The 16,475-nt window shown below is 38.7% G+C and overlaps 1 protein-coding gene across 2 annotated transcripts in view; it reads right to left on the reverse strand.

Annotated features, from left to right (window-relative positions):
• LOC126469547 (glycine receptor subunit alpha-3) overlaps positions 1-16,475 on the reverse strand; it is a 478,682-nt gene that overhangs the window by 135,653 nt on the left and 326,554 nt on the right. For both annotated transcript variants that reach the window (XM_050096664.1, XM_050096663.1), the window contains exons 6-7: positions 15,581-15,663; positions 6,443-6,577 (exon numbers count right to left, since the gene is read on the reverse strand). In XM_050096664.1, the coding sequence (XP_049952621.1) occupies positions 6,443-6,577; positions 15,581-15,663 (218 nt within the window). The remainder of the gene's footprint in view (positions 1-6,442; positions 6,578-15,580; positions 15,664-16,475) is intronic.

Genomic DNA, 16,475 nt, shown 5'->3' on the forward strand with positions numbered 1-16,475 from the left:
ACAAGATACAAAAAGTAGTGGATGAGTTTTGCTATTTGGGCGGCAAAATAACTGATGATGACCGACATACAGAGGATGTAAAATGTAGACTGTCAATCACAACAAAAGCGTCACTGAAGAAGAGAAATTTGTAATATCGAATATAGATTTAAGTCATATGAAGTTTTTTGTGAAGGTATTTGTCTGGAGTGTAGCCATGTATGGAAGAGAAATATGGACAATAAATAGTTTAAACAAAAAACGAATAGAGGCTTTTGAAATGTGGTGCTACAGAAAAAATGCTGAAGATCAAATGGGCGTTACTAATGAGTAGGTACTGAATAGTAATGAGGAGACAAGAAATTTATGGCACAACTTGGTCAAAAGAAGGGATAGTTTGATAGGACACATTCTGATACTCCTACGGAGCACTAATTTAGTATTCGAGGGAAGTGTGGGGAGCAAAAATAGTAGTGGAAGACCGAAAGGTCAACACAGTAAGTAGATTCAGAAGGAAGTTGGCTGCAGTCATTATTCAGAGATGAAGAGGCTTGCACAGGAAAGAGTAGCATGAAGAGCTGCATCAAACCAGTCTTGAAACTGAAGACCAGAAGAACAACATAAACATATTACATTATTACGTATACACAGATATTATTTGCCAATTTCTGTAGATATCGGATGTGTTCGTGCATTGTAAAATTGCTTGAGCTGTTAAATTCTTGATTCTTTAGGATAAAATAAACTTTTGAAATTGCTGAAAAAGCCGGCCGGAGTGGCCGAGCGGTTCTAGGCGCTACAGTCTGGAACGGCGCGAGCGCTACGGTCGCAGGTTCGAATCCTGCCTCGGGCATGGATGTGTGTGATGTCCTTAGGTTAGTTAGGGTAAGTAGTTCTAAGTTCCTGGGGACTGATGACCTCGGATGTTAAGTCCCATAGTGCTCAGAGCCATTTTTTTTTTTTTTTGCGAAAAAACTGTGGGTGTTATAGTGTCTGTGCGTTTCAGATGTTCTTGGAGAACTTTTCTCTGTATAGCAATGTTTCTGGCTGTTCTAGCACATCAAATTTTATATCATTATTTTCTCTATGGAGTACAGTTAAGCTGTTGGCGATGTTTCCATTGTTGATGTCAGCCTGTATTTTGTTGTACGTTTTGTTAATCGAGTTTACTGAGTACCTATTATTCATTGCAGTTGGTTTGATGGTGCCAATTTCCTGTTCCTGAATAGACATGCGCTAATGAATGAAATTCACAACTGCCTAACTGTACGCCACACTGAAAATAATGGTAGAAAACTTGATCTGCTAGAATAACCAGATATATTGCTTCACAGAGAAAAATGTCACAAGGATATGTTAAGCGAAGAAACTGATTTGATAGTCATATTTTTGCAGCAAAAATTTGTTTCTTCCTAAGAAAGCAAAAATTTAACAGTTGAAACCATTTTGCGATTTACAGTCACATCTAATACCTAGAGGAAAAATTTATTTGGCAAATGACATCTTGGTATAAATAATAATGAATTACCTTTATAATATCTTAGAAGTAACAACACCTGCATAAAAGTGGAAACCTAGCACCTTTACATTTACATATTCTTTGTATTGTTTCAATTTTGTTGAAAAAGCACTGTGAGACTAAAAGTGTTTATATGTATGTAAATATGTTTACACATACCATGCCTAAAACTGCGTAACTACTGCTGGAAACAGGAGGTAATACTTGTTTCTGGCTTAGGTTTGTGAAACTTGTAGTCTCAGTGTGTCACCTTGTAATATACCAGAAGAAACATGTTTTGAAAAGTAATAAGCAGAGTCCGCCAGAAAAATGTATACACACTTTGAGGAACGAAAAGTATTACTTACGTGTTTATTTTACAAAAAAAATGGCTCTGAGCACTATGGGACTCAACTGCTGTGGTCATTAGTCCCCTACAACTTAGAACTACTTAAACCTAACTAACCTAAGGACATCACACACACCCATGCCCGAGGCAGGATTCGAACCTGCGACCGTAGCAGCAGCGCGGCTCCGGACTTAGCGGCTAGAACCGCACGGCCACCGCGGCCGGCTTTATTTTACATTTAATAATTGATCACACATGTTGTACAACCTCCAGTTTAGCACATGGTTACTTTAAATGTTCCAAATGTTGGCAGCTATACACATAACAGAACGACGAGCGGTCTCCACAACTACATCAGTCAATGTTACTGTGGCGATAGCTGCACATGTCGCTGTAATCTCCTGGTGAAGTTCCTCCAGCGCGCATAGCTTACGTCGATAGACGTTATCTTTACCGGTTCCCCACAAGCAAAAGTCCATAGGTGTTAGATCTGGCGAACGTGGAGGGAACTCATTGGCCCTCTTCGTCCAATCCAATGCCCTGGAAAATTGTCATCCAGGAAAGCTCATATGGCTGGGTGGTAGTGTGGTGGCGCCCTGTCCTGTTGGTAGAAGACCTCTTCATCAGCTCTATAAAGCACACGTATACCTGGCAAAATTGATGTGCAGAACATTTCCAGGTAAACTTCTCCAGTGACAGTAGTATCAGAGAAAGAGGGTCCTACTAAGCCCCTAGATGACAGTCCACACCACACATGAACTCCTGGTAGATTGACCTCTTTATCCACATAAACATGCGGATTTTCTAGTGCCCAGTACAACCTGTTATGCCGATTAACCGTTACATTAAGTTTAAATTGTGCATTGTCAGTCCACACTACCTTCGCCACAAATTGTTCGTCATCAGTACCATTTGAAAAATCACATTTGGCTATCAGGATTGTTATCATTAGGTAGTGTCTTATGTGAGTGACAGAAGCGACCGACAGTGAGCGACTCCTGGATACGCGACACTCCGGCGACAAGCAGCAGCATCGGGTGAAAAGCTCGGATGTACTGGGTGCGAGCGACCTTGTCGAGCTACAAGATGGCTGCTAAGAGCCAACCAGCTGTTTCTATAAAACGGCGCCCCTAAACTGTACAATACTGTAGTTGGAGAGCAAGGCTACAAAATTAGGTTTACTTAAGAAAATAAAGCAAAAAGGAATGCTGTGCATGAAATTTACAAAGGTAGAAATCTCCATGGAGAATTTCGTAATTCATATCATCAGTTACGAAGATCACCAAACAAATTCTTCGAATACACGTGAATGAGCAGAGGAGCATTCGATTATCGTATCAATAAATTAAAGGCGAATGTTTTTTACGCGATCAAGAACTTTTAACAGCCAAAATAAGGTCCTGGGATCGATCCCAGGCATGTATCACATTTTAACTGACTCAGTTACAATTCTGTATACTAAGTTTTATGTATACTGTTTATACTGCATCGCCAAGTATATTTTTAAGATCTTGCCAAAGTACTTGATCTGTAAGTGTGTACACACCTATCCCAGTATATCACACACATTAAATTCCTAATAAATTGCAGAGAACCATGAAATTTTACAGGTATTTGATGTTTCAATTAATCTAAATAGTCCGTAAAAGTAAGGCATACAAAATATTTGAAAAGAAAGTCAAACGTTTTGTGAAATGATGTGTCTCGAAGTATGAAACAAAAAGTGTTAGGGAAACGTTTGGTGCACCTCATTGTCTATTCATGATAATTCAAAGACACGTAGAGCGTTTCTCTGATCTACTTATTTCTTTTACACAAATCATTTCATAAAATATTCGACCGATTACTTTCACTTTTTATTTTCACGTTTTATTCAGAAAGCATGATCTTACTGACTCCTCGTTTGCCTTCCTAACGTCTTCTGCTCTCGAAAATCCTAACTTTGGTACTTGATTCGAAGGAAGCCTTTTTGACATTTAAATACCGCACAAATGTATCTTTTTATGTGCAAAACAGCTAGGCCTTGAACAGATGAAATTTTTGACACTTCATTTTCATAGCTTGTCAACAGTTTTTTGTGAAATATTTCAATTTTTCTTCAACTCATTAATTAAGTTTTCGTTAATTATTCCTATTATTTCCAAGCAGTTAAATATTTTCACTAGATCTCACGCTGGTCTTTTTGATACCCCATTTATCTGTTCCTCTCTGTTTGTTTGGCTATGAAAATTCGGTCAAAACCTCATGCTTTAATTTGTAGGGAGTCTTGTTTTCACTCTGCTCACGCGTTTACAAAAACTTGTCGAGTGTTAATCATACTATAAAATAGTCCTTTATGCGTGCTGTCATTTCCAAAAATTGTCGTTTCGATATCTTGAACCGTTTATGAGGTACGACGATTTTTACGACCACTTAGTTCCCGAAGTGCAGGAAAGGTTCGGACGCACCGCGAGAGACCTGTCCGCGGATATATCTCAAGAATGAAAAGAGATAAAACTTCCTGGCAGATTAAAACTGTGTGCCCGACCGAGACTCGAACTCGGGACACTTTGCCTTTCGCGGGCAAGTGCTCTACCATCTGAGCTACCGAAGCACGACTCACGCCCGGTCCTCACAGCTTTACTTCTGCCAGTATCTCGTCTCCTACCTTCCAAACTTTACAGAAGCTCTCCTGCGAACCTTGCAGAACTAGCACTCCTGAAACAAAGGATATTGCGGAGACATGGCTTAGCCAGAGCCTGGGGGAGGTTTCCAGAATGAGATTTTCACTCTGCAGCCGAGTGTGCGCTGATATGAAACTTCCTGGCAGATTAAAACTGTGCCGGACCGAGAGTCGAACTCGGGACTCGAACTCAGTTGGTGAGCACTTGCCCGCGAAAGGCAAAAGTTTGAAAATATCACGTGTTCCATGGTAGAAGACCTTCCGTTTCAAAGTAAAACAAGGCGCATGGTTGACGAAGTATGGCTTAAACTTTCACAAGCTATGCAATTAATGTTAAAAATATCCAAATTTTTACTCACCAAAAAAATCTGTAACTGAAGAGTATACAATATCCTTCACATAGTTTTAATATATTATACTGTACTTAAATTTGTAGAACACGTAATATTAACAAACACTGCTCACGACTTCATATCTCAGAACAACAAAAACAACAGAAAATACGGAAACTGCTACTGTGGTCGCTAGTGCTTATTCCTTCATGTGATGCTAATATCGCTCACTGGATTGTAATACCGATCAGGAAACATGATATATTTCTCAGTACACTTTCTTCCAGATACAGAACTTTCCCCTACTGTTTTCTCGTAGCATATCAGGATACTGTAACCTTTTGCTAGATCATTGATGTGGGCTTGAATTGCCTCCAAACCGTTCTGAACTTCGTATTCTTGCAGCACCATAATTTATAACTCATGTCATTCTTCCTAATATTATTGCAGTTTAATCGTCGGCTGAAACGTTTATCATGGCGACTGTTTGACCATAACTTGTGCTAGTCTCTTACGGTTTTTCGATATCTTCCCAGCTGAAACCAACTTTCTTTCTTAGCGTTTTTTCCATTGTATGGGTTCTGTGATTTATCATCATATGGAAACTTTATCTTATTTACAATTTGTAAAAGGATACTACGCATTAAACTATACTAACATGGACATCTCTGCTCCATTCTGTACATATGTTAAGCTCCTATGAAAATTAGTGCCCCGGTAAAGCATACACAACCAGTTCAGGACACAGACTGTAAAAAATAAATGACATGGCAGAAAGCAGCGTTAGTTAGATGAAAATATTAATCCTTACATCCCTCTGCTAATTTTCTCTCGCATGTGAGCGTCTGTGTAAAGAAAGCGCGATAAAACCATTTGTCTTTAAAAAAACCTAAGAGATATCATGCACATGTAAAACAGGACTTTGGCGTAGGTCATTCCAGGATTATTGCAGTGCACCACTCTGAAACCCATATCCCCAACTCAGCTGATTCTTACATATTCGCGCTGAAGAATATTCGTTCAGAAATGCCTGCGCATTTTATATCAAACTGTATTGAGCTGAAACGTGACTTAAGAGGGATACAAACTCTATATTCAAAGGAAAGAACGAAAATAAAGAAAGGTAGACAAAGATGCTTGAATATAAACTAAATTTCGCTTTTAGGAACACAAACTATTCCTTTAGAAGGTAGAGAGAAGAATGAACTGATGAGGTAATGGGTAACAGCGGTGAAAAGAGAGAGAATTCACTCGACGTTCCTCCCCCCCCCCCCCCCCCAGAAAACACATTTCAAATACGAAAGGAAAGGTGTTGAAATAACGCCAAGATTTTATAAAAAAATTCTTACTCTTGCAGCAGAACATCATTATGACAACGAAACAGAAAAACCGATGAGAAAATTGGGGATAACATTTAATATTAAACAATCACAAATATATCTATTATTATTATTCAAACAAAACTGAGCATATCTACAGAAAACTCTTTATCGATGGAATTTTGTAGCTGATGATCAACTACCTTCTCTAAGCATATGACGGGGACTTATAACTATTATGAATGATATGAAACACATACAAAACAGCAAATTTAGCAGAGTGTAACATGATGGGTTGCATACCTGTGGAGTAAACTTGAGTACAGTCTGCAGTGGAATTTTTTACTAGCTGCAGCTGGGGAAGTTCTATGTTCTCATCAACTACTAAAGGAACATCAGGGTCCCACTGGAATATCATGTCGTCTGTAGTATGGGATACTGAAAAGAAAAACACAGAATTAAATACACATATGGTGCAATTAATGCGCTGCAGAGCAATACATCAGTATTGAAGGCAACGCCAGTTTTGAGTGACTTGATATGTATCTTCATCGTTATTTCATATTAGGAATGACATTTGCGTGTGTGACGTATTTATCGGAGTTTAAAAACACAGATATTTTATTTTCTTACATTTCACTCATTTACTTGATGAAACAGGTGCATTTGGCACAGCATATTGTCATCTGTTACCAAAACCAGGAAGTAAGTATAAATAAAAATTTGCCTTTGAAATGTGTAATTATTTCGTTCCGAGGGCAGTTCAATAAGTAATGCAACAAATTTTCTTTCTCGGCCAATTTTGGTTGAAAAAAACCGGAAATTTGTTGTGGAATATTTTCAAACATTCCCGCTTCGTCTCGTACAGTTTCATTGACTTCCGACAGGTGGCAGCGCTGTACAGAGCTGTTAAAACGGCGTCTGTAACGGATGTGCGTTGCAAACAACGGGCAGTGATCGAGTTTCTTTTGGCGGAAAACCAGGGCATCTCAGATATTCATAGGCGCTTGCAGAATGTCTACGGTGATCTGGCAGTGGACAAAAGCACGGTGAGTCGTTGGGCAAAGCGTGTGTCATCATCGCCGCAAGGTCAAGCAAGCCAGTCTGATCTCCCGCGTGTGGGCCGGCCGTGCACAGCTGTGACTCCTGCAATGGCGGAGCGTACGAACACACTCGTTCGAGATGATCGACGGATCCTCATCAAACAACTCAGTGCTCAACTTGATATCTCTGTTGGTAGTGCTGTCACAATTGTTCACCAGTTGGGATATTCAAAGGTTTGTTCCCGCTGGGTCCCTCGTTGTCTAACCGAACACCATAAAGAGCAAAGGAGAACCATCTGTGCGGAATTGCTTGCTCGTCATGTGGCTGAGGGTGACAATTTCTTGTCAAAGATTGTTACAGGCGATGAAACATGGGTTCATCACTTCGAACCTGAAACAAAACGGCAATCAATGGAGTGGCGCCACACCCACTCCCCTACCAAGAAAAAGTTGAAAGCCATACCCTCAGCCGGTAAAGTCATGGTTACAGTCTTCTGGGACGCTGAAGGGGTTATTCTGTTCGATGTCCTTCCCCATAGTCAAACGATCAACTCTGAAGTGTATTGTGCTACTCTTCAGAAATTGAAGAAACGACTTCAGCGTGTTCGTAGGCACAAAAATCTGAACGAACTTCTCCTTCTTCATGACAACGCAAGACCTCACACAAGTCTTCGCACCCGAGAGGAGCTCACAAAACATCAGTGGACTGTTCTTCCTCATGCACCCTACAGCCCCGATCTCGCACCGTCGGATTTCCATATGTTTGGCCCAATGAAGGACGCAATCCGTGGGAGGCCCTACGCGGATGATGAAGAAGTTATTGATGCAGTAAAACGTTGGCTCCGACATCGACCAGTGGAATGGTACCGTGCAGGGATACAGGCCCTCATTTCAAGGTGGCGTAAGGCCGTAGCATTGAATGGAGATTACGTTGAAAAATATTGTTGTGTAGCTAAAAGATTGGGGAATAACCTGGTGTATTTCAATGCTGAATAAAATAACCCCTGTTTCAGAAAAAAAATGTGTTGCATTACTTATTGAACTGCCCTCGTAGTTTGCAGCCAATCTATAACTTCAGATTATAGCTTCGAACATAATGTTAGACTTCGTCCAATACAGTTTAGTTAAATAATTATAATAGAATAACATTACGAATAACAATAATAGTCATAATCATAATAATAATCATAATGTCACTTGAATTTTGGGCTAATGAAAATCATTACTGAAACATGAAGTGTGTACCTCCTGCAAACCTACAACACAACGTTTTGCCGGTGTCTACGCTTCAGGCATCGCTCGCCATGACAGGCACAAGGGTCTGCGCTCGTCCTGCATGTGGGTAAATGTTCCGGACAACAAGATCAACGACATCAGTAACATACCGATCTGTTGTTCCCGGAGTCTCTGGCAGCACCAATTCCGCTGGCAGCACACAGTGCTTCCATGACCATGGCGCTACAACCGCGGGCACTGTTTCCCTGCAACATGTCACGTGCTAGCTACTAGCTAGCGCCGTATCTGTAAGTCGTGACAGTATTGAGGCTGGCGCCCAACAACGGATTGGCAGTCTCGTGTCAGCTGTCGAGTCAATTATTCCTTTCAACTTCCTGGGCGAGGCGACGGCTGCAGCTACAGCCCACGGATCAGAAACTCTCTAACGAATCATCATTGGCTAGTCGCCCAGAAATGTCTATATTCGAGTCCCTATTGATATTAGGTCAGCGACTTGACACTGACCAGCCAGAATATTATGACCCCGACTTATTATCGATATAAACCCGTCCAGGTGATAGCAGTGTCACTTGACTGCTACTCAGACACACCCACAATGTACGTAGTATCAGTGAACGTGCTGTCCGTGTGTAGAATGGCGAAGGCACGTGATCTATTTGAGTTTGACTGGGGGCAGATCGTGATGGTCTAGAGGTTGGGCACGAGCTTTTCAAACTGCTCGATTTGTTGGGTGTCCGAGGGGTGCTGTGGTGAGTGTCTTCAGCATATAGCAAAATCAAAGTGAAACCGTGTCCAGAAGTCGTGGGCTTAGGTGGCCACCCCTCATTACAGATGTCAGAAGTAGTAGGCTGGGCAGACTGGTAAAACAGGACAGGCAGCGAACAGTGGCAGAACTAACATCAGACTTTAGTGCTGGTCAGAGTACAAGTGTGTCTGAACACACAGTGCATCGAACACTCGTAAAGATGGGTCTTCGCAGCTGACGACCAATGCATGTGCCAATGTTAACACCACACCATTGGCAACTATGACTGAACTGGGCATGTGACCATTGCCAATGGATGTTGGTGCAATGTCAGAGCATTGCGTGGTCTCATGAATCCCACTACTTTCTTCATCATGTCAATGGGAGGGCGCGGATCTGTCGTCTTCCAGGAAAACAGCTCCGTGAAACCTGTAGTGTTGGCTAGAGAAACCGGTGGCAGCTCCATTATACTCTGGGGAGCATTCACATGGGCATCTATGGGCCCGGTGGGGCTTGCACATGATGGTCAAGGATTATCGTACACTGGTTGCAGACCACATACACGCTTTCATGAGGATCATATTTCCTGATGGCAGTGGCATTTTTAACAAAATAATGCGCCATGACACCAGGTCAGGAGTGTGATTAAGTGGCTCGAGGAACACAGTGGGGAGTTCCAATTGATGTGCTGGCCACTGCACCTCGCCATATCTCAGTCTGATCGAATACATCTGGGATATGACTGAATGTGGTCTCAGAGCTCATTGCCCCCCTCCCAGCGACCTATCAAAGTCTCACTGCTTCCATGCCATCACACGTCGCCACTGTTACCATTTTATAACATTTTTGACAACCTGTGACTATATATTCTTTTCTAAATTTTCTTTCAGATATGCCATATTTTTGTATGTTGTATTGCATGTAACATTCATGATTTTTAGTACCTACTTCTAGACCACAGTTTCTATATATTTCAAAGTTATATGTATGTACTTTTGATGCCAAACAAATCTTTTTACATTCTTCACATTTATAAGCTATTCACAAAATTCTTAGTGATTGTTTAAGTATTCTTTGTTATAACAACATCAATTACATTTTTCACAATATATCTTATTTTCCATAGCATTGTGTTCTGTACCCTTTGAATAATGTACATACTTTTATTTCTATCTTGCATTTATGTACCTTCTTGTTTTAATGCTGACATACTGTTAATTACATGAAAATGGTTGCAATGTTTATAAAGATATATTTTATTGCTTTCTCAGGAACAACTAAAAATAACTGAATAACATTTACTTGAATATCGAATAGTTGCTCAACATTTTTAATATCGTTTAGAGTAAATCTTTCTTCTTTGTACTCAGCTAATTGCTTCCATAATATCCTGGTTAACGTTTTTTGTAATTTGTTCTTTCTCCTTCCCTAATTTTCTTAATTTCACAAGTAGATAGTTCTCTGTCTAAGATAAAATCTGTGCAATATATTAATGTAACTAGTGTTACTCTAGGACAACACAGGTTATCACTATTATTTTTTTTGTGTGCAAACACTGAAATCCATATTTGTGTGCTTCATTTTCTTAAGTTAAATGTAGATTCAAGTACTTATTTATGATATACCTTTCTTTCCTCTACACCTCACCTGTCTAAAGCATAATTAAGTTGTATTGATGCTATGTATCTCTTTATGATAATCTTCTATAGCACTATCATAAATTGCATTTCATTTATTGAATTGTGTTAGAATACTTTTGTATTCAGCATTTAGTTCTTCTTTGTTGACATAGTTGCTGAGCTGTGTTACAGTTCTTGTGTATTCAGGTTTTGTAACAAGACTAGCTAACTCATTTTCTAAATTTTGTTTGGTTACTGCATCATAGCCATTTACAGGATTCATATCTACCAGTATTGTGCATTTAAAATCAATATAACATTTAAATGGTTTCAAAGTATCACTTATTTCATTTTGAAATTGCTTGATTACACTCTGTTTAAACATCTACTAACGATTTTAATCCTGTGCACATATTATAAACATCAGTTCCATTATTGTTGAATTTTTAATCATTTTTGTTTTGTTTTTAATAATTTTTCTTCTCTGATATTTGACTGAAAATTTTCGGTTTTTGATTCCTATTCTTTTTTTATTTTTTCTAACTTTATTTGCTCATAGATATTGGAGCTATCAATAGGCTGCGCCTTAGTTCCAAAAATATTCATTCATTAGATCCAAAATATTGATCTTATAATTATTTGACAACAGTATTAAAACAAATACACACAAATGGCCATGAATTACATCATTTATGTTATATTCGTTGTCTATTGCAGTATAGTTCACTTGAGCATAAATATTTAACCACTTCTTTAGGAATATATCCTCCAAATTAATCAAGCACAAATTTTTTATCTTTATTTTTATAAAAACAGATCCAGTGTGAGCCAGCATGATCAGATGTGTCTAAATTAACTATTGTAGATTCATATTCTCAAGGGTGATTAGCGACAGCTGAAGTAGTCTTATGACTACATCCAGGTAATTCATAAATCATAAAAACACCACGAAAGTATTTGATTTTTAATTGTTTGGCAAGTTCTTCTGTATCAAAATTACTTAACGCATTCGGATACAACTGGATTATTTTTTGCAATTTTTTTATTCCAGTGACAGCTTTCTTTTCCATTGCTAAATTAAGTCGTTTTTGTTTTTCGAATTCTGCATCACCTTTCTCTTGTCCATTACTGCTTCTACAATACCAGGTTTTCCACCAGCTAGCGAACCAATAGTTGGAAGATATGGTAATGCTGCCAATAATAAAGGAGGAAATTCTCCTTCATGGCTTTTTAGCTCTGAACTTCCTTTCTTTTTTCTTAGGTATTCGATAACAAGTATACCTAATGTTATGAGTAAATTACTGCTAGTTTTTATCTCTCTTTCTTTATTGTGCAGCAGTTAAAAAATTACCAGTACTATGTAACTGATCATTATTGAGTTGAATTTTAATTGATTTTGGTTTGGTTTTGCCATTATTTAATAATATATAATCAATGCTGAAGTTATTTATTTATATATAATGTACCACTCAAACCTCCCTCATTCCAATAAATCAGGAGAGAAAAACCACAGTAGATATGACAGTGAAAATGTACCACATTGTAGAGCATCTCAAAGAATTTCTATTCCAGCGTCAGAAGTGCCAAGTATTGTCGTCAGAGTGCAACATGGTCGCATGAAGTGAAAAAGGCGACTCCACAGCAGCACATGCAAGCAGTAGTGTGGTTTGCAGAAATAAAATCGCCGATTACTGTGCAAAGCAATTATCGTCGTTTGTATGAATGTGAACCACCTGATGTGAAAGCAATTAAGGAATGGAATAGGAAGTTTCTGGCAACAAGAAATGTTCTGAAACATTCTGGCAGTGCACGTTACTGAATTTTAGAAGAGACAGTGGAGTACATCAAACATACGTTTCTCAGAAGCCCATGTAAGTCAATTTGTCAAGCATCTAGGCAACTTGATGTACCTTGATCAACATTGCATCGTGTAGTTCACCAGCCTCTTCGTATGTGTGCTTACAAAGTGGAAATTCTGCAACATCTGACACTGAACGACAAACTTCGCCAACAACAATTTGCTGTGGATATGCTGTACTGTATTGATATGGATGCCAGCTTCCTGAGAAGATGTTTATTCTCAGATGAGGCAACCTTTCATCTATAAGGAAGGATTAATAGGCATAATGCTCAGATTTGGGGTTCGCAAAATCCGCAAGTTGTCATTGAACATGTTCGTGATAGCTCCAAACTAAACGTCTGGTATGGGGTAATGCACAAATGGTTCAAATGGCTCTGAGCACTATGCGACTTAACTTATGAGGTCGTCAGTCGCCTAGAACTTAGAACTAATTAAACCTAACTAACCTAAGGACATCACACACATCCATGCCCGAGGCAGGATTCGAACCTGTGACCGTAGTGGTCACGCGGTTCCAGACTGAAGCGCCTAGAACCGCACGGCCACACCGGCCGGTGGTAATTCACAACAGGATACTTGGACCATTCTTCTTTGCGGAACAAACAGTGAATGGGTCAGTGTATCTGGACATGTTGAAGCAGTTTGTGTACCCTGAGATACAAGACTCGCAACCGAACATCATTTTTCAACAAGATGGAGCTCCGCAGCATTGGTCAACAGCTGTTCACAATTTCCTAACTGTTGGATCGGACACGGAGGACCCATTGGGTGGCCACCACGTTCTTCCAACATTACACCGCTTGATTTCTTCATGTGGGGATACGTGAAGGACCACGTGTCTGTGACCAAAGTGGATGATATTCCTACGTTGCGACATCGTATCACGAATACCATTGCAACAATAATAGAGGAAATGTTACAAAGAACTTGGCAAGAAATTGAATATCTACTCGATATTCTTTGTGCTACAATTGGTTCACATGTAGAGGTATATTGATGATAAATAAATAAATTTTTGGAGATGCTCTACAATGTGGTTCATTTTTAGTTGTCATACCTACTGTGTGTTTTTTTTTCATGGGCCTGTGAAATCAGGGAAGTTTAAGTGGGACACCCTGCACAGATAAAAAATTTTATAAGGATTAAGGTTTTTATAGTCCCCAGCTATTATCATTAACATCCAAACACACACATAATATTCTCTTTCCATGTACTATTCCTCTAATTCCGTCTGAATTGTTGATACTAAAATTACTAAATTTTTTAACACTTGTGTTATTTCCAGTTTTTCATAATGATAGTTTTTATTTCCAGCTAGTTGTTCTTCATGAATAACTGCTAATCTATAGATTAAACCTCTAACATCATTCATCCAAATATATTCAACTGGTTTTTCTGTTTTTCGTCTTTACCATTTTTCTCGGGTGAAATTGATTCTGAATGTCTTAATTTCTGAAAATGAACATAACGAATTTCTATTATCACACTTTTACATTTATTACCTCTAATTGATTTTATTTTGTTTCGATTATTATCAGAATGTAATGCACCTGAATGACACAAAGAATCTGCATAATTTGATATATCTCTACCATCAAATTTTTCACCCATATCGTCCATAGTAATTTGGTTCTTAGTTAAAAGATTCATTAGTCCATCTGTTTCTTGATATTCTTTTTCACAAATTTTTAATTTATCTTCCTTTGAATGCTACGGGTAAAGAACCAACAAATTTAAATGTACCTACAGGTCTTAATCGAAAATCTTCCTCCTGAGAAAAGTCTTAGCACAGGTGGTCTGTTATTGTTTTCTCTGTCTTTCGGACAATGTGTGAGGTGGATAATTGTATCATGTGAATTTTTCTGATGAATACTTTAATAATGTAATGTTACGTTATTTCGGAAGGAAGGGAGAACGTAGAGCTTAGTGATAGCACACAACCCAAAATGGTGCCACGTGGTTGTCAGTCTCAACGATCTCGCCAGTCGGATAGCACCGTCAACAAGTGTTTTATGATTTCTTCTGTTAGAGACCGTGAAAAGCTTCAGAAATTAATATGGAACAATAGTCCTCAATACAAATACGAATCAGTCATATCTAGTTAAAAAGTAACTGTAAGTCAGTAACAACTGCTGCAAAGCAGTTCTGTTTACTTGCAAAATTTAATGACACAAGTTAGCTGCTAACTCTTTTTCGTTGCATCGACGGCAGGAACCCGACGACCTTGTTTATTCGGGATAGATAAGGAGCTTTCAAAAATTATCCAAGACCTGCGAGTGGTTGTTACTATTGGTTTACGGAATGACTACGTCAGGGGGAGATTATTACAGAGGATGTACAGATACTGGAAAAGGAATCGTATTGGAGGTTTTTTGCAGAATTTACTGAATTTGGTCCAAGAGATTCCTGGGAACCTAAATTAGGATACCCGAACAAGGCTCTTAACTAACTGAAGAGCCAATTTATCGTCTACAAGCCAATGTTTTGTCGATGTCTTACCGAAATGAAGACTTTTTGACTAAATTCGAACGTAAATTGTGAAAGGAAAATAGAGTGAGTTGTTGCCAATAATCCTCTTAATGGTCTTTGTATTTCGGCTGCAGCTGGTAGTTAAAGGAAGAGTATTCTAGTCTTCTTCTTCACTAATTTGTCAAGTTTGCGGATACGTGCTGTCCCTGTAGTGAAGACGTTCACAAAATCTTAAAATGCACCCTCAAAACTCGGAATTACCAGTATTCTATGCTTCTAAATGCTTTAAATAAGATTTATGTGCAGGAGTACGGAGAGGTTGTGATCTTATGCATAAGTCTGACAGGTTATTTCTCGTCTTGGAAATCAAATAAGCTATATTTGAATCTCCACGTGAACATGTTTGCTACTCAAGTCAGTTTATGTAGTGTCATATATCACAAATATAAGTATAACGTATCAACTTACAACTTTCCATTTGCAGCTTACATTCTTGAGTGTCGTGCGGGTAAATCATAAAATTCATTGCACAGGACAATGTTAACGTTAACCTGAAAATGAATGAAAATGAATTAATACTGTGAGTCAACACGATGTAGTGATAGAAAGCAGTGAAACATGATGTTAACAAAAAATTTCGGCATACTTAATATGGCAACGTTTAAGTTGTTTTACTGCTATGTGTATGATATATATACAAAACAGTAAACAAATCGATATATTTTCGTTGTTTCAAGAAAGAATGTGATAAAAGTAACGAAATTACAAGAGGACCCACGTTATGCAACAAATGGAGTTAACTTATTGTGTACAAGTGTACCGACTTTCGTTTACCTGTTTAGAATATATAAGATTTAAAACTACAAACGGAAATCAAAACAAATAATTGTACCACAGAGGAAAGCTCAATTGGAAAATATTCAGTCTAGCACCTGAACAATTTAGCAAAATACAGTTCTTATAAAACAAACTTAGCAACTATTGGCACTGGATTCGTTATCTGCTTGTATTCGGAGTTATCAGACTTCCTTAAGCAAACTGATCTTTGTGTCTTCTATGCTGAGTATGTACACATGTGCAGATGCGAAATACATTAAAAAGACGTCACGTAACGTGCTTTTGATTTAGTTACTGATTAACAAATATTGCGTTGTAGCGTTGCTGAAATGAGGAGTTTTCCATTTTTATTGCCGTACCTTTCACTATATCTACTTCTATTCCTTTGATATATTTCTGTGTGATCGCCATTTAAGCTGCTCATATCGGTATCTGCCTGTCTGGGAGTTGCCTCACGTACTGACGTCTACATCACGATCTTTTTGCGTGTTCAACACAGTTATGTGGCTCTTTCATCGACTGTCTC

The sequence above is a fragment of the Schistocerca serialis genome, chromosome 3, assembly GCF_023864345.2.
Source record: "Schistocerca serialis cubense isolate TAMUIC-IGC-003099 chromosome 3, iqSchSeri2.2, whole genome shotgun sequence".
Lineage (NCBI taxonomy): Eukaryota > Metazoa > Arthropoda > Insecta > Orthoptera > Acrididae > Schistocerca > Schistocerca serialis.